This window comes from Uloborus diversus, chromosome 3 (genome assembly GCF_026930045.1).
Source record: "Uloborus diversus isolate 005 chromosome 3, Udiv.v.3.1, whole genome shotgun sequence".
In the NCBI taxonomy this organism is placed as follows: Eukaryota; Metazoa; Arthropoda; class Arachnida; order Araneae; family Uloboridae; genus Uloborus; species Uloborus diversus.
In genome coordinates, this window is record NC_072733.1 from 124,090,064 (window position 1) to 124,109,848 (window position 19,785).

Sequence of the window (19,785 nt, forward strand, 5' to 3'; positions counted from 1 at the left end):
AGTATGTAACGAAAAAAAAAATCTTAGATTGCTTTTGTAACAAACAACTTTGAAATGCAAGAAAAAAAAAGAAAAAAAAAGCAATTAGTTAATTTCAAAATACATAAAAGAATAATACAACTTGGTTATAAAATTAAAGAATTATACTTAAGTCTGAAGAAAAGAAAACCTTTACAATCTGCTGGACAACAAATGGTATAACGGCAAAAAACAAAGTTATTTTAATTTAAAGTTCAATTTTAGCAAATAAATTAAAAACCCGAAGAAGTAATAACTTTTAAGCTTTTATAGTATTAATTCAAAAAACAAAGATTTATTCCTGAAATAATGATTACAGTACTTAATTACTTCGAGACAATGGAATAAAGGCAAAGGAGCTAAGACATTAATGAAGGCTTCCTCTTTGCCTGTATGGTTGTTTATTTTACATAGCATTGAAATTGTAAAAGGAAATTTCAAGCTAGGTAAAATAAACAACCTAACAGTAAAATAAACAATCTTAGGAAGTTCATCCTGTGGTTAATAAGTAAGATTCAATACTTTGACGTTGAGGAAAAAAGATGCACAAATATGCGACAGTATATAATTGCACCTCATTAATTTAACATTATGTTTAACAGATAATTGGCGGAAAATGCGTAGGGAATTAGAGTACTTAATTTTGTAAATTTAAAAAAAAAAAAAAAAAATTCTTCATAAAATCAATTTTCCCTGATTTTTTGCTATTTTTTCAAAATTCCCTGATATTTCCCTGATTTTTTCCCTGATTAGTAAAGTTCCCTGACTTTTCCCTGATCTCCCTGATCTGTCGCCACCCTGATGTGTTAAAACAAAAGTTCACTTAATACAGCGGTTCCCCCATCTTTTTCAGACTAGTGCCCATAAAGCGAGTAATATATTAACAATTACCCTCAAGACACTTTAATATGAAAACAAATTTGCTATAGCATTTTTTTCTTTCAAATTGGGGTTTCAGAAGTGGGGGGCAACTCCCCCCTTAATTTTCCTGACTTTGAAAAAATTATGTATAGAGCATGGCTTTTGCTGTTTTTCGATACAATATGCATCCTCCCCTTCTGCCCTCCCCCCTGGAAAAATTCAGAATGTCGGGTCGGTAAATATGAAATCTAGGTACCAATAAAATATTGAATTCACTTAATATAATATTTTATTACGACATACATTTTGACAAAGCAGTTATTTCAATTATTTAGAAAAAACAGCTTAAAAATCCTTACCTTTCCATCAGAAGGTGTTGAGACTCTTGATGGTTTCATGCTTGGTTCTTGCTATCATCGGCGATTTAAATAAGTGAAGTCTCACGCAAAATAAAAGTTACTATCCCATGACCCATGAGCACATTACGACTAAACAACTAGACGTCTTTTTCTGCAAATGCGTTGATTTACTCCTAACTGAAAGCTTTTGAAATCCTTCCAAGGAAATGCCTCTTTTACTCCCTCCGCCAGACCACAATCCCCAATTCTTTCTATTCATGGGTTTATGCTTTAGCATTCTTTTTCCTTAAAAAGAGACTGTCAATTGCTCAGATTAAGTACCTACACATCATTCCTCTACCATCAGTCCCATCCGTCGGAAACTGACAAAGTGCGGCAGAAGCTTTAATAAAACTTAAAAGGAAATAGAATCACCTATTCAACCCCCCTATTGTAAACTCTGTAGACCACATAGTGACAGTTTTGTTACTCAGGGGATGAGATCAAAAAATTCGGCCGTTTACCATGTGACTTGTTAACTTAATAGCCTCACTCACTAAGAACAGCTGTATTTCTTGGAATCCGACGTGTTTGTTCTCAGGAGTTTGCAGGGGTCTGTCCAGGATTTTTCACAGGGTCCGTTTTTTGTGAAAAATTAAAATAATTTTGTGAAAAAAGAATTAATTTTGTGAAAAATCAAATTATTTCGCAAAAAAAAAAAAAAAAAAATGCTAAAACGAAATTTTAGAATTTAGAGATGGCACAAACTGCATCAATTAAACTTAAAATTAAGTGTTTTCCTCTTCTATGTCGAGAATATCATTCTGGAGTGTTTTTTATATCGTTCTGGACATTTAGTGAGGGGGGGGGGGCATTGCTCTCTTAAGTATCAACATTTATCTACCATTCTACATTATGTTAAATTATACTAGAAACATTTCTGTACAGTATTTAAAATATTTGTAACAAAAAAAATAAATAAATAAATAAAATAAAATTCAGACAAGGGTCAGCATTTTTAACTTTTTGACCCAACACTCTTAAAAAGCACAGAATTTCGTTTAAAACTTATAAATTCTGTGATTTTTACAAAAATAAAAAGATATTTTAATTGTTTACCTCTTGACAAAGCGTAATAAACACCAAAAATTCGAGAAATTGGAATCCCATAGCAGATGCAAAGAGATCGCAATTCTTAAAGTGAAGGCATCAAAAGTATAAAAACGGCTTGTAAAAGAAATATTTTTGATAAAATTATTTTAAAATTGCAGTTTAGAGTCCTATCATAAACATTTCATTAATATCTGTGGACACAGTTGAAGCAAAAAATAAAAAAAATAAAAAATAAACCATCTATATCTATCCTCTTAAAAGATATTGGAATTTTGCTTTAAAAACTTGAAATGAGAGTTCTAACAAAAATAAAAAGACTTTTCATTTATTTGCATCCTAATAAAGCGAAGTTAGTTTGAAAAAAGAACAAAATATAATTCTCATATCGGATGTTAAAAGATTGCGTTTTTCAAACAAAAAAAAAACGGTAATTAAAAGAGTTTATTTAAAGTTGTTAATCATCCTTGTTAGCATCGAAAAATCAAAACTCATATAATTTTCTCCCAAAATAACAGTTAAACATCGCACCGCACCTTAAAAACGCAAATATTGACAAGCTGTAAAATGATGAGAATTTTTTCTAATCAATTCATTATAAAGGTTCAACGCCAGACTCTAAGTGGTGATAATTTTGAAGTTGGTAACCCTATCTGAAGCGATCCATATTTTTCCCCCACCCTTACTATCCCTTTGCAGTTTTAAGTTCATTTCGCAGGCATATATTATTATTATTTATTAAATCATGAGCAGGGAGAAAAGTGCTTACCAACGCCTTTTCAGAAAAGCTTACAACAACACCGCTGCTAATTAGCTGTGATAAAACAAACAACAAAAATTATATTTATTTGGCAGTAGCAATTATTTATCGTTTGCAGGAGTATCGCAGGAGTGCCCTTTTTTTTTTGCAAAATTAGGCGATTTTGTATAAGCTGATCCCTCTAATTTGACTTCAGAAAAGGTTCCAAAAATTATCTGTTTATACACAGAAATATGCGTTATTTTGCTTTCACATTTGCTCTTTCAATAAACAATTTGTGAAAGATCCGATCTTGTTTATCAGAATTTTGTGAAGGGTCCGTTTTGGTTGATCGAGATTTTGTGAAAGGTCCGTTTTGGTTGATTGGAATTTTGTGAAGGGTCCGTTAACGGACCCAAATATCCTCTGGCCAGACCCCTGGCTTGTATTGCTTGGTTTCACTCTTTTGTGTTAAAACCTGTAGTTTACAATGCGGTGGAAGCGAACCGTAATCTAAGATTTTTAGATTCTCTTATCTTTTTTCTTTCAAACGGAAACTAACCACATTTCGCCAAAATTGTCCGTGACCGAGTTTGAGAGTCTCCACTTTAATAAAGGGAAATTTAATGTTTTAATCCTAGAAAATGGAGGAAATAAAAAAAAATAAAAAAAAACTGTCCGAAATGAGGGGTGTACGTTAAGCGAGGTTTCACTGTTTTACGCACACTTAAAGAAATTTATTTTCCGCAAAACAACTCTTTTGCGAATATTATTTGTTTATGTGCAAATGTAGATGTAACCGCAATAGAGGTTTAGCAATGATCTGTTCAAACAAGATATTCCTCTTTGAAAAAAAAATAATTAAAAAAAAATCCAAGAAGTAATTCCAGGTTTTTAAAGAAAAACCTATTTGCCAGAATTCGCTTATAAATATCCAACGAAAATTACTTTAACCCTTGCCCCACCCCCCTCTTTATTTATTTATTTTTTAAAGCAAAGCCTCTACATTGTCTCGTTTCTTAGAGGTACCAGGTATTTTGTGTTGAGATATGCATTGCAGTCTATATATAACTGCAATATGCTGCTCAAACTGCTTAAAGCTAGAGTCTCAGCACTAAAATCTTTCTAATTTAAATACAAAAACGCTTCCCCCACCCCCTATTTTCGCGCTTGGATATAATTTAAATTTGTACACAAACTGGGTGATCCTCAATTTCTCGTTCGAAAAAAACCTCTAACTTGAAGATTAAAAAGGATCTGATGGGTAATGTTTGGTTTGGTTAAGGGGGGTGGGGTCATGACTCTCATGATCCCCCCCCCCTCTTGGACCCACGCTTTTCCCCTCCGTAAATTTTGCGCTTGGATATAATTAAATTTTTTATACAAACTGGGTGATCCTCAATTTCTCCTTCGAAAAAATCTGTAACTGGAAGAATAAAAAGGATCTGGTGGGTAATGATTGGTCTGGTTAAGGGGAGTAGACTCATGATCCCCATGACCCCCCCCCCCTTGGATCCACACTTGCCCCCCCCCTTAATTTTGCACTTGGATATAATTTAAATTTGTTCATAAAGTGGGTGATCCTCAATTTCTCTTTCGAAAAAATCTGTAACTGGAAGATTAAAAAGGCTTTGTTGGGCTGTGTTTGGTCTAGCTAGGGGGGGGGGTCATGACCCACACTTGCTCCCCCCCCCCATTATTTTGTGCTTGGATATAATTTAAATTTGTTCACAAACTGGGTGGTCATCAATTTCTCCTTCGAAAAATTCAGTAGCAGGAAGATTAAAAAGGCCCTGTTGTGTAATGTTTGGTCTGGCTAAGGGGGGGGGGGGTCATGACCCCCATGACCCACCCATTGGATCCGCGCTTGCCCAGAAGCCAGAAAGCAAAGTCCACACGCACTCTCTCTCTCTCTCTCTCTCTCTCTCTTTGTATTGACACATGCGTTTGAAAAAATATTAAGGGGTTGCCAAACTCGTACCCGACCCCTCCCACTAGGTTTTTGACCTCGCATCGAGTCTGGGGGTCGTCAGGATATAGCAGCATAATAAAAGGGAATGTTTATTACAGGTCTTATAAGTATGTTTGTGTCGAGGGACCCATCACGTTCTAAAGATGGCCCTAGTCTTTCACCCACGAACATCGCTAGATCAGTTTCATATAACAGGGCAATTAAATTACTTGTTATGACTGCAGAAATGGACATACTAGCCAAGCAGTGTTATCATTACGGAAATATTCAATCAAGTTCCGGGCAAAAATTTATTATAAAAATACTTAAAAATTGACAATTACAATTACAATTTTCTCCCAAAATAAGGTTTAGCTAATACTGTATCAATTTGTTCACCATTAAAGCGCAGAAGTGTTCCTATCGGTTAAATTTTGTTTAAATAAAACATATTTAGTTGTTAAGAATAATTTCCTTATATTTAAGTGACATCCCAATCATTAGGTAAAATTTAATATCTATAAGAGCTATGGGGCCGCTACACCTAATGCCAGGGCCGATTTTTTCAACTAATCCGCCACTGCCCCTCCCCCCCCCCACTTATTGTTGAAAAACTACATTACTTTCCAATCCTCCTAAACAATTTGTAAGCACAAAATATAGTAGGTAATGATCACAGTGAGAAAGCAAATCTGAACTGAGCCATACAGTCAACTCTTGATAACTTGAAGTCTCAAGGGACCGGCTAAAACAATCAAGTCATTGGAAATCTTTCCCAGCCTTGTAAACAATTTTTATTTTATTTTCAGGAATAGTGCATAATAGATAAAGAATAACACTTATATTTTGTAGTAAGTTACCGCTCAAAGCCAGGGCTAAGGCAGAATCATGTGATTCCTATTCCGGGCTGATGAGTGCTAAAAAGCACGAAACTGCAGTCCTCGGATGGAATAACTGAACTGGCGGTGTATTTTAAGAATAACACTTATAGTTTGGATAAAATTAATTATTAGTACTACATAAAAAAATATTTGCACAAAATAAATTTTAATAAGATACTTCAATAAAGGAAGTTATTTTTGACCGTAGGGTTGCCATCCAAATTTTACTTGAAAATAGTTGCTTTAGTAGCCTGAAATTTGAAAAATAGTCACCTAAATAGTCTCCTCAGAGGAGCAGTTGAGTTGTGTTTTGAAATCGTGAAGTTGCTTTTACCAATATTTTTTTTGAATTTGCTAACTCAATAACTACATCACGTGACACAAACTCACATTACAACTTGAAACATAACTATTGACAACATCTAGTAAATACAAGAAAATCAAAATTTAGTTTCTCAGATTTAACATTTGTTTCAACATTTACTTAGTTAATTTTTAGCACTTTTCAATGGAATTACTGTTTCAAAAAGGTAAGTTACTTTTCACGTAACATCACGGTTTAAGTTTCAGAAAGTGAAAATTAAACTTAAGATATTTGTTTCATTTCAAAGTAAATTAAACATACTTACTCTGGATTTATAAACATTAAGGAATTATAAATTAAGCTTGTGTGTAATTAAAACAAACATATAATTACTGCATAGTTTGAAAACTTAAGACATTACTTGGAGTTTTCGTTACACAATGAATAAAACTTAGCTTTTCTTTTGTTAAAAATAAAAACTGTTCTTCTCCCTTCTAGTAACTTTTCTACACCTTCTATCACGCCTTTTGCTATGCTAACTTCGGACAATCACTTATCTCAATTTAGCTGATTTCAGTCATTGGTTTGCTAATTTTAATACAAAATCTGGAGACTCTTGATTGGGTTTCTTTTCTCTGTAATCACCTCTGCCTCTTCTATTCAGTTGATATTGTTTTAAATTTGATTTATTCCTCTCTGTTGTTGTTTTTTTTTAATCATCTGTTTACATTTCTTGTTTTCCTTCAAAGTCTGTTCTATCAACTTTTAATTTTTATTACTTGTGTGCCCCATATATTATTTATTGTTCCTTTGTTATTTTTATTCTTACAGGTTGGTATTTTGCCAAAGAGTCTCTAAGAGTTAATCCTCATTTAGCTTCTGCTCAGACATTTTAGACTTGTCTCCAGCTAGGATTAGTTTAGAAAATGGAGAAAATCATGACTTACATAAATTCAACTTAAAATACTCTAATTTAAATACAAATGTAAAATTAAAATCTTATGGTGTTGATTGTTTAAATTAATTACTTTCCGAAAAAATCAGCGACAATATGTATGAATATAAAATTTCTTCTTTTTCTTCAGCAGCACTACAGTTTGGTGCAAGCCAAGACTTTTTCTGTCTGTTGCCTCGGTACGACTTTTTGTAGGTCTCTCGCATCTATTTATTTCTAAGATCTTCAAATCTCTCTCCACACTGTGTAATAATCTTTTAGCTGGTCTCAAGATGTAAGGTTGTTTGTATTTAGTACATACTTCAGAGTTATATTTCTCCACTTATTACTTCCTTTTACAGCTCCAAAATTGACTTCAGGATCTTTCTCTCAAAAATAAGCAGCCAATTTTCTTCTGTTTTAATTGCCCATGTCTAACTACCGTATAAAATGATTGGTTTAATAATGTGGTTGTATATTTATTTAGTAGTGAGGAGTTAAACTTTAAATGGCTCTTTAAATCAAAGTAGCATCTATTCATCATCAAAACTCTATAAAATTTGTTAGGTATTAAAATAAAACCAAAATAAGTTAATGGTAGCAGACAAACTAATGTCTGATTGTCAAAAATATAAAAATATTTACAAAATTCAAATCGATTGAAAACTTAAATACGGGAGGAATAATCCGTGACGTAAGTGTTAAATGTTGGCGTGCTTCCAAAAATTTATTTATTATTTATAAAAATAAAACATAAAATAAGTTAATCAAAGATAGTACATGTCAAAATAATTACCGATTGTCAAAAACAACAAACTTTTCACAAGAGGCAAAAGGATTGAAATCAAATCAGAGGAAGTATTTTTCCCGACACTTGTCGAGCACATCGTTCTTTTTTTTAAAATGAATTTCACAATTTTGAAAAAAGTCGGCTAAAATTGTAAAAAGTTGCCAATTTTTAAAAAAATAGTCGGTTTTAGTATGCTGAAAAAGACTTAAAAACTGTTGGCCTCAGTGGATGGAAGAAATCTGTTTCTGAAAAAAAAAAACTCAATGCTTGCATTGTGCTTTGGACCCAGTTTTTTAAGCAGAGGGGTTATTTAGGGAGCCATGTTGCATTTAAAATCATACTTCGAGCGAAAAATTGCATCTCGGGATAAAGATTTCAATTCTTTTGCACCCTGTAAATATTTTAATATTTTTGATAATCGGAAGTTATATTGACACATGCTACCTTAAGTTAGCTTATTTTATGTTTAATTTCAATGTATGGATTCATTTTTATTGGCCCCATGCTTCCTTTGTAATCGTACATCGCGAGGAACTGCACTGGGTTGAGATTTCAATCCTTCTGCATCTTGTACATATTTAGATATTTTTGAGAAACGAAAGCTGTTTTGACAAATGCTATTTTAGATAAGCTAGTTTTAAATTCAATTTTAATAAATGAATTTACTTTTGGAGAAATGCTAACTTGATTATACTTCGCGGAGAATTGCATCTAGTGCTTGATATTTCAATCCTCTTGCATCGTGTAAATATTTCAATATTTTTGATAATTGGAAGTTATTTTATGACAGGCCACTTTAGATTAACCTATTTTAAGTAAAATTGTAATGAATGGATTTACTTTCGGACCCATGCTTTCCTTGTAATCATACTTCGCAGGGAATTGCATCTCGTGGTTGAGATTTCAATCCTATTGCACCTTGTACATATTTAAATATATTTGACAATCGGAAGTTGTTTTGGCACAAGTTACTTTAAAGTAGCTTATTTTAAGTTTCATTTTAAGAAAAAAATAAATAATCTTATTTTCGGGAGACGTGCCAACATTGCACACGGGATTGGCAAAAAGCTATTTCGAGTGTTTAAGATTTCAATAATTTTGCATCTTTTGAATATTTCAAGATTTTTGACGATTGAAAACTAAATATAAATGACTAAAAATTAATAAATTCAGTCTATATATTTATTTATTTTTGCAAGCTTTATTTTAATTTCTTTTAGCTTATCGTAGTAATTTAGCTTATCTCACAATTTAATCATTAACTCATAATTTAATGGAGTGCTTCGTGGAAAGCAAAGATTTAGAGGACAATAAATTAAAATTTAGGCATCATGATTTATGAGATCCCTCTAATATTCAAGATGCATGGGACGACTACACTTTTTTTTTTAGTTTTGTCAAATTTCTTTGCCAGAAGAGTTATTGAAGTTAAAGTGTCCCACTCTTCCGACATTCTGGTTAAAATTGCTTCAGGTGATGGATTCGAGTTCAATGCCAGCCGATTATGGCAACTCAACAATAAAAAATACATGCAAAATATTTGGACCGCCAAGTGAAGCAGCTTTTTCAGAATGGAGGGAGCTGAAAAGACCCATACAATGCCATTTTAAAAACACCACTATAAAATCCAATAAATCTATGCTTTAAAAAAATATTCAAAAGTAACTATCAAAGAAAATACAAGGTGTCCAGCAAAGGACTAACCTGGTTAAAAAATTCAATATCTCGGAAACAAAGGACGATATTGAAATAAAATAGACGATGTGTTTATTGTGAAACCCATAAAAATCATATGCAGGAACTTGGAAATTAGTTTTAAAAGTGCCAACAGGTGGCGCTGCCGCTGTAATTGCAATCAAAGTCTATATAAATAGCGCTGCGAAGAGGTTAATTGTTTCAGCAGTAGTTTAGCCACTCAGATATGTTTACTTATACAGTAGAAACTAACGTCCAACCTCTTTGCAGCACTTTTTATGGAAACTTGTATTGCAGTAACAGCGTGCAGCGCCACCTGTTGGCACTTTTATAAACTAATTTCCAAGTTCCCGTATATGATTTTTATGAGTTTCACAATAGCATACCGTTTGTTTTATTCCAATATCGTCCTCTGTTTTCGAGATATTTAATTTAGAAACTAGGGAGTCCTTTGCTGGACACCCTGTAGCTTACTTTGTTGAAATCACATTTAACAAAATACATTAATATCCACAATGAAGTGTCCCCGCTATCAGAACTATCAATCATTTATTCTTTTTGAGGGACCTAAACGAATTCATGTATCACAGTCTTTTAAACTTTGACTCAATTTTTGACCTAAAGAATGTATTACAAGTTCAAGTGCCTATTTTTTCTGCAAAAATAATAGGTATTTGGAAAGCGCAATTATTTCTCTACATCCAAACTGTGTAATGTGACAATGGTGTTGCACATGTATATATTACTATATATTTACAAGCTGTGACTAATTACTGCAGAATACATTTCAAAAGATTAGCAAGTAGTTTTACATCTGTATAACGCACTAATATATCATGTTTTATATTGAATAGACCGAAGTTTTAATTAGCATTGACATTAGCGACATCCTATTTCAATCCAAATCATACTCGAATTCCTTCAATGAGAAAAATAAAATGATGACGGGTACTGACTTTTATTAGGTTAAGATTTTTAATTCACACGTGTGTGTGTGTGGTTATATATATATAGACACAGAGAGAGAAAGAGAGAGAGAGAAGTTTTTGGCTACCAAGAATTTGAAGTGGCTACCAAAGTTTTTGGTGTTAGTAGTCATTGGCTACCAAAGAAAAATTTCAGTCTACACCTCTAGCCCTAGGCTGTAGTGCCGAAAAAGAAGAAGTCGCTTTTAGGCCGTTTTCGATCAAAAAAAGTTGCCATAGTCGCCTACGGTCAGAAATAGTCACAAAAGTCGCCAGTGGCAACCCTATGATAGCTTACATTTTTTATCGCATTTTAAAACATCATTAAGGGGTCCCAGTACCTTTCAAGCAATTTCTTTTAATTTATATAAATTTTATATTTCTTTGAAACCATAACATGCATACTTATTTCCTAATCAATAATTTATTTTCAAAATTTAAAAATATTGCCTACTTTTTTTAAAAGTTCAAAAAATTGAGGAAAATTTCAACTTTTTAAATTCCCTAAGACTTTATTTTTGCACTAATTTAAAAAAAGTTTTTTGCAAAACGATCACTATAATCATTTCTAAAAATCTGTGCATTCATTTGATTATGAGTTCATTCGAAAACTTTCTGTGATTAATTATGTAAAAAGTCAAAGTTTTTTTTTTTTTAAATTGGTTTTTAAAGGTTTAACATGCTCTAAACATTAAGAGTAATTTATAAAACGCTTATCCAATGCAGTTTTGTCAAATATGTTATCCCAATTGCAAAAAGTATTAGTTTAAAGCTGTATCTTTAATAGAAAAAAATCCTTATGGATTCTAATGACATGAAAACATAAAAAAAACCATAAGCGAGAAAAAGCAATTTGAAGTTTTTCTTTTGCTTTAAGAACACATAGGGAGCATGGCCTAAAACTACTCACAGCTTTTTCATTATTTGAACTAAAGCATTGAAACTTTTCTCCTGTGTTCAGAATAGTTTTTTGTTTTGAAATAAGCAATAAAATTTTTTTGATCGTTTCATCATTTTTGAGATACTGTAACCCCTTAATGTATATCTTAGGCGCCCCAATTTCTTTTCTTTGGATTTCCGTTCGTATTGCTCTTAAGCATCTTTTTGTCCTTAAAAGCTTATTTCAGTCATCCAGAAAATAAAGGCTTTTTTTTCAGTTTTTGCCAAAATCTCTCAAAGATTAACCAGCACTAACATTTAAGGTCGTCAGCCACAGGAAAAAAGTAACCCAATCGGCTACCTCTCACATTATCTTGCATCACTGTGTGCTATACAATAAAAAGCACTATTACTGTAAATTAATTATTCACCCCACACAAGCTGATAAGCAGAGCAATATGTTAAAGCGACAAAAAAAAAACTTTTTCTTTTTTTTTGACTGCATTTTTATGCATAAAATGAAAACGAAACCCACGTGAAAACTTGGACCTTCTTCCAAGATATCAAGACAACTTTGTATTGAAAACAGTCAATTATTTTGGGGCTGAATTAAAACTTCGAGATAAAGGAACATTCAAGTTATAAGGCTTCGAGTTATTGAGACTCGACTGTACTTCGGGAAAAAAAATCGAAAGCCAAGTTTTAAAATAATCAAGCAGGTGTTTTTTTCTTTCAAACTTTTGTATGAATCAAACTAAAAAAAATAATCCAACTATTCCGTCCAAAATCGAAATTCTTATGAATTTCTACTTTATTTCCAACTTTGTTTCAAGTCTTAGAAAATCAGAACAACAACGAAACATTCAAAAAAAAGTCTGCAAAAGGAAGTCATGAAAGCTTAAGAGTAAGTACTTGTGTGGCCGGATATCAGTAATTGAAAAATTGACACTGACGTCAACTGACAGTTAAAGACTTGGAATTTAAAGGCAGGCAATTGGGGGATAATATAAGCGTATAGGCAAGTTATTTGCCTAAATTAATTATAAATATGTGCATATACCTCTTTTTGACGAGAAGGAAGACCGGGCCTGCATATCAACGCAGTTCCATTACAAACAATTGCTGTATCTTCGATAAATACGGAATCAGGTTGAGTTTCATCTGGTGGCAACTCTATCACATCAACTTTCAACTCCCGTAAAGTTTTACAAAACTCTTCATGCTGCTTCCGAGCTTCAATCAAATTTACATCTGCCTGTAAATCTGACGCACTTGTTTTAAAAGAATTTGAAATACGGCAGACTAATGCGTGAGTGTACCTATGGGCCGCCATCTTAAAGCCACCGCCTAAATGTTTATGAAATTTTGTTTATGCCATTACCGGAATGAAACTTTCAACTGGAAACGGTTTCATTTTCTAGAGTGCGTAATATGAGGAGAGAGAAAGCTTCTTGGATTTTTTTGCGCTGCATTCATAGAATGAGCGAACGTAAAACAAAACGAAATGTATTTTCTTTTGCCTCCAGTTTTTTATTTCGGACACAACCAAAGAAGAACCATCACATTACTCCCGACCGGTATTCGGATTATCTTTCCTCCTCCTTTCTCATACTCCAAAGTATCGTCTGTCGAAAAGTTTAAGATTTTATGGCAACGTTCGTGTCTGTTCTCTCTGTTCTTTCTCGCATAAAGTTACTGTGGTTATGGTGTTCTAAATTGTTATTCTCTTTCTATGTTATTCGTCGAAGATATACTACGAGTTTGCGTGAGGAAGGCGTGAATCCTTCATCTTAAAGAGAACTTTGTTCCTGCTCATTTTTCGTAATTTTGTTAATGTACGCTCATGTTTACATCAAATGTTAAAAGATTGAAAGTCTATTGACAGTTGTAATTTAAACGCCCCCAAAATGGTCGACCGACTAGTTAACAGTGAGGCAAATGCCAGAAGAATTGCTACTGTTGAGAATTGTTTTGGGACTTCAGGGCAGCCCCTAGCTATCCAAGGACGTGTTTTAGTTGGTGAAGGTGTTCTGACAAAAATGTGTCGTAAGAAAGCAAAACCGAGACAGTTCTTTTTGTTTAATGACATATTAGTGTATGGAAACATCGTAATGGACAAGAAAATGTATAATAAACAGCATATTATTCCTTTAGAAGAGGTGAAATTAGAAAATTTGGATGACGATGGAATATTGAAAAATGGTTGGCTGATCAGAACACCCACTAAGTCATTTGCGGTTTATGCAGCTACAGCTACAGAGAAAACAGAGTGGATGGCACACATTAATAAGTGTGTAGATGATTTACTGAAAAAGACTGGTAAGAAACCATCATTAGAGCATGCTGCTGTTTGGATCCCCGATGCTGAAGCATCGATTTGCATGCATTGCCGTAAAACACAGTTTACTGTGCTAAACCGTAGACATCACTGTAGAAAGTGTGGTGCTGTCGTGTGCAATTCTTGTTCCAATAAGAAATTTTTGTTGCCTGCTCAATCTTCGAAACCTCTAAGAGTGTGTTTGAGCTGTTACGATACATTGTATAACTGTACAAAATATCATGGTGGTTCTGAACCAAGCAAAACTATTGATAAACCGAGCAACCAAGATTCATCGGGAGAAGATGATTCAGAAGATGAATTAGATGATGGTAAACTTGACGACACCATCAAAAATATTCGAGATCTGTCTTTAGATGATAAGCCTACATTTTATAATGATTCCCATGAAGTAGAAGAAGCCCAACCTTCACATGGTCCTTGCGCCGTAAAGTCGGAACAGTTATGCACTCCAATTTCTGCCATAAAGTTGGCTCAAGCATCCACTCAGATTTCAGCCATAAAGTCTGAACTGGATTGCACTCTGACTCCTGGAGATCAATTGGGGCAGGAGACTACTGGAGATCAATCGGGGCTAGAGTCTTGCTCTTCATTGCTAAGTGATTCAAATACTGTTGTTAGTTCTAGTGAATATGAAACTGCCGACTGTGAGCTGCATTATGGTGATTCTTAAACTTTTCTTTTATTTTGTAGTTCCAAAACTATTTGACAATTTTGTACATTTTTCGTATTTGATTTGGTGGGTTCGAACATTAAATTTAAACTACTTCAAGTGCCTTCTTTTAACAGAAGTTTTAACATTTGTCTGTTTTCTTCGGGAACATTTTACCGATTTCTTCAGGAACATTTTACAATGTTTTGTACTTAGGAGAGGACGATTGAGAAAATCACTGAAGTGATAGAGAAGCAGTATTTTTTGTAGACGCAATGTACCTACTGTAATTTTTACATCAAAAGATAGTGACTTTGATTGATGTAGTTATATTAATTAATTTTAAAAATGTTTCTGAATTGCGTTTGAACATTTTCTGGTTTTTTCAGAAGGAACTCTTGTGCTATTTATTTTTAGCGTCTAAAATTAATAGTATAATACTCAATACCAATACTTTGTTTTTACAATCAATTTGCATTTGATTCTTCATGGGTTTTATGTTCAAAATTTAATGTAACAAACATGTATCTCTTGATTATTATTTTTAATTTTTTTTTTAATTAAAGTGAACTTTTAACTTAAATAAATGCTATTCATTTTAATATCAAATTGAAAAGTGTCATTGTAAAAAATTGCAATTCAGCTTTAGTTTGAATTATTATATTCCTATAAACATTGATGCAAATGTATATTATCCAGATTGTGATGCTTCATTAAGTGGCTATATATATACACATATATACATGTTTATTTCAAAATTTCCTTTATATTGTATGTTAAATTTGTTTAATTTTAACTGTTGTATAGTAGTGGGTTGTGAGTCTTCCTAAAGCAATATAGTGCAATTCCAAGTTAAGAGCTTTTAATGGCAATCAAAATTTTCTTTTAAAAAAAAACTATTTTTGGTCCTTGTTAACTTTGTAATAAATCAGTACATAAGTACCTATTCAGAGAAAGTTGAGATTTATCACTTCTTCAAGTGCCTCTTTGTAAATGTTACTATATAGTAAGAGTTTGTTCAGCTTCTTAAAGATGTTAAAATATAAATATAATTACTGCACTTGTGAAAATAAATTTCACCATTTATGCCTTAAAAAATCCTTGCTATGAAATGTTGATTTATTATATACCATGGTTTTAACAGTATTGAAATTTGAAAAGAATTTAACTTTTATATAAATATTGTCATAATGAAACTATACTTAGTTACTATTCTAATTGTAGTTACTGTGATAAAGTAGCAAAATGGTCTGTTCATAGGAAGCTTTATTAATTTGAGCCTTGCCAAGTGTCTTATATTGTTCAATATTATATTTTTCTTTTTAGTTTTCCATGTTATATGCATAAGGTTACTGGTGCTAACGATGTTAACTAAAACTGTTTCGTGTGCCTTTAAAAAAAGAGATACATTGAAATGAGATTTTTTTATTTTTCTAGCGGACTTGGCGTATGCAGGGAGTGGGGTTTATTGTTTCGTTAAAAGTATACTTAAAAATTTTGTACAATATCAGAAATTAATTTTTCTATGGATTTGGCTTACACTATGAAAAAAAATGTATTGCAATAGCTTAATTTTTCAACTCTCCCCCCCCCCCCCTCTATTTTTAGGAGGGGTGAAAGGTGTAGGGAAGGATTGATCCCCCTTCCCACTTTGAGAAAATCCTGCATACAGCATTTTTGGAGGATTAATGAATTGTATACAATTCGGAATAATTAAAAATTAATTTTCTATTCTTTTCTTAAAGTATACAGCAACATCGTTTTTCTTTCTGTTAACTTGATTCATTGAAGAGTCAATTGAGCAGTAGAGAATTCTTGAAACTTAATTTTAAAAAGTCTAAGTTTTATTAACTTGTTGCAGTATTATTATAAATATTGATATTTACTGTGTTAAATTCTATAAATAATTGCTATTCATTTGCTGTGTTAAATTTTATAAATAATTGCTATTCATTTATTATGTTAATTTTTTTAATTGCTATTGGTTTACTATGTCATATTTTTTAAGTTACTATATATTTACTATGCTAAATTTTTTCTAGAAAGATTTTCTTTCTGAAAATAATTCAACTACTAATTATAGTGCATTTTTAAAACCTTTTTTTTTTATAGCATGACCTTAGTTCAGTTTGTATTAATTAAGTAGTAACATATGTGCCTTTCATTTTCTTAGCAGAAAACTTCAGTAAATATAAGTTGTGTTTAATGATAAAAATGTACAATAAACAGGTGAGCATGAATTTATATAAAGCATGTAAGAAAATTCATACTGACAGTTAACTGTTGGATAAGATGTTGTTTTTGTCTTATAATTTTTCATATCTTAGAATAAGGGAAACATATTATATTTTTGTTAATTTTATAACTGCTGAAAACCTTAATTAACTTTTTTGGTAAATGTTAAAAGATTGAGTGATGAAGTGTGGATATTATTTTGAAAAGCATAAAGACAGTTAATTTTTTATTTAATTTTCATAGTTAATTTCATTCAAAATGTGTTTTTCAAACAAATTATTTTTACATGCCTTTTTTAAGAGTTGGCTTTTTATACATTGGTGCTTTTTCAATGTGTTTTTTTTTTGTCCGGTTCCAAAATGTTGCTGTATAATACTAGTTTGGTATAAAGTCTGAATTAAACTTTTTTTTTCCGTACTGTAGGAAAACTCATTTGCTAAACTATGTAAAAAAGGAAAGAATGCTACAACATCTTCTCCCTAATAAATATTGTGTTTGGTTAAAACTCATTTTGTTAACTCATATTTAAATGTTATTCAGTGGCGTTATTATTTTTCCCCTATTTTCATAAAGCAATTCCATTTGTCACAACTAATTTTAAACATAACTTTTAATTCAACGAAATTTTGAAAACGAGTATAATGATAATTAAAATTGTAGCATTCATACATATTTTAGTCTTTCTTAAAAAATTTCAAGAACTTTTTTCTCATGAAGTTTTTTCACCATTAGCTCAATTTTTCATGTTTGTGTATTCGAAGTCGATACTTCCATGTTGTCTTCTTCTATGTGTTTCCCAGCTGTTTAAGCTGATAAATTTGAAAAATATTACTGGGCCATTCCACGGAAAAACGGATATTTTGTCTTGCACATGATGGCTAATGTATTTCATTAAAAACAATATTTTAAAAAATTATAATGAACAAAACTTTATAGCTTTAGAAAGTTCAAACATGTAATTTCTGAAGCAAATTTTGTTCATTAATTTTTAAAATTATGTTTCATTGGAATATAAAGACTATTACGGTCAGGGTAAAATGGCTTTTTCCATGGAATGGCCTACTATATTTTATAAGTATTCAATATAGCTCTTCAACCCTTTCCAGCATGGTGATCATCAAAAAGAACATAGATTAAAATTTTTTTTATTCTTTTCAAAACCACAAAAATTGCTTCAGAGGTAATATTTTGTTCTTTTTTCCATGGATGGCAGCATTACAAAAATGAATATTTCTGAAATCTTAATTTCTTGTTCGAATTTCCCCCATTTTTTAAAAATAATTTTGGTAAAATTTTAAATTTTTCGATTTGCTCTAAAACAGTCTACTATTTCTTCATTTTCCCAGAGGTGTTCAACTATGTTATTGTAAAAGATTTAAACTTATTTTCAAATAGATAAACACTATTTTTTCCATCCCAGATGGGCAGTGTCGACAAACGAGGGCACCATCTGCTGCGAAAAGATGTTCAAATTGTTTTCGCTGTAAATTCTAGGTCCAGATGATCAATCCCCCCCCTCCCCCCCTTCATGGTGCTTTTTCCTCATATTTCAAAAATTTTAATGACTCGTGCCGAAAAAGGTTAAATGTTAAAAGTACTCATTTCCATTTTGTGTAAGCGTCTTTTTTTTTTTTTTTTTTTTTTGCTAAAGATGGAAAAAACGTGTAAAAGTCATCTGGGCAAAATTGTTTTTACAGTTCTTAGCCAAAATGGCATAAATAGAATTTAAGCTTAACAATTTCAATTTTTACTCTAATTTAAAAAGAGATAACTTTAATGTCCTTTAACTTGGAATATTATGTATCATTGAAAATTTAAATATTTTGTTTGAACAATTTTAGTAGAATTTATTTTTGGTGAATCCTATGAGTGTAGAACATAAGTAAGGGGGGGGGGAGTAAATAACATTAAAATAACTCATTGGCTGTGATTTAAATGTTTATTATCTATCAATCAACTTTTAATAGAAGTAATACCAATATTGCTATATTATCAGAACAATACGAATTTGAAAAGAAAATATCATTATTTAATATGATTATAACTCAAAATTAAACTATAACTTGAATAATAAAAATAGATCCAAATGAAACAGGTAAATCTTATTAAATTCAGTTGAATTTTCTATATCACTGTACACTTTTTGGCTATTCAGCATTGCATTAAAAAGAAGCGTTTCTTAGAACACCATCTATACCAACCAAACTGTTTTGTGTGTGTTTAATCATCAAAACTAATAAAAATAAAAAAACTTGTTTAATATCCTAATTTAAGTCAATTGCATTATGTACAAAATATTTTTAGCAACTTTTTAAAATCCAGCCAATTTTCCTACTTTTTACCAGGTTTTTTCCAGCTTCTGCCATTGCCCTGGTAAAAATATCACTTTGTTAGCAAAATAGCCAACCCTAGTAATATGCTATCTTTCATTGATGTTTCAACATGTTATTGCTGTGAGAATTTACAAAAAATTCATTTATTGGCAATATATTTCATGTTTGCAGAGAATTCTTCTATTTGGTTAAAAATCTGTTTCATGTTAGATAAGTCTTCGGATTCTTTTGCAATGTTTAACTGTTAGGGTTAATGTTCAGAATGTATTTAAAGAGATTTTATAATAATTTAAATTTCAGATTGAATGTAAAGCAATTCATTTAAATAAGAAAGTATTATATTTCATTTGATGATAACAAATTATGTGTCTTTAACTGTCAAAAGTTATTTCTAAAGAAAATTTGCTAAAAGTGATTTTAATGTCAGCATACTGAGAATAAATGTTTTTATAATAAACACTGTAGTAATTGATTTTTATATCTGTATCATTTCTAAATGTTTTTTGCACATTTTCCTTAATGTTTTCTTTAAGCTGCATAGACCGAATGTGTGACATCATTTACCAAAAGCTGCAAGTTTCTCATTGCACATTCGCTGACTACCTTGCAGTTAATGTGCCGAAACTGATTGCTTGGGTCAAAATTTGTTGAAGTTACTGTAGTTTACAGTGCTTACGTAGCTTAATTTCTTCAATCACCATGCAATATTTATCTTGTAAAATTTTATTTGGGGAATGGGGGAGAGTGCTTTACTTATATTTA

General features: G+C 31.6%; 2 protein-coding genes across 2 annotated transcripts in view; one reads left to right on the top strand and one right to left on the bottom strand.

Annotated features, from left to right (window-relative positions):
* Positions 1 to 12,798, bottom strand: part of LOC129218664 (N(G),N(G)-dimethylarginine dimethylaminohydrolase 1-like) — a 51,010-nt gene extending 38,212 nt beyond the window's left edge. The window contains exon 1 of the mRNA XM_054852986.1: positions 12,526 to 12,798. Coding sequence (XP_054708961.1) covers positions 12,526 to 12,798 — 273 coding nt within the window. The remainder of the gene's footprint in view (positions 1 to 12,525) is intronic.
* A 378-nt stretch (positions 12,799 to 13,176) lies between these two features.
* LOC129218044 (pleckstrin homology domain-containing family F member 2-like) lies at positions 13,177 to 19,483 on the top strand. The gene has a single exon (XM_054852223.1). It carries the CDS (start codon positions 13,373 to 13,375, stop codon positions 14,474 to 14,476), a length of 1,104 nt encoding a protein of 367 aa, XP_054708198.1. The 5' UTR covers positions 13,177 to 13,372; the 3' UTR covers positions 14,477 to 19,483.
* Positions 19,484 to 19,785: the final 302 nt, after the last annotated feature.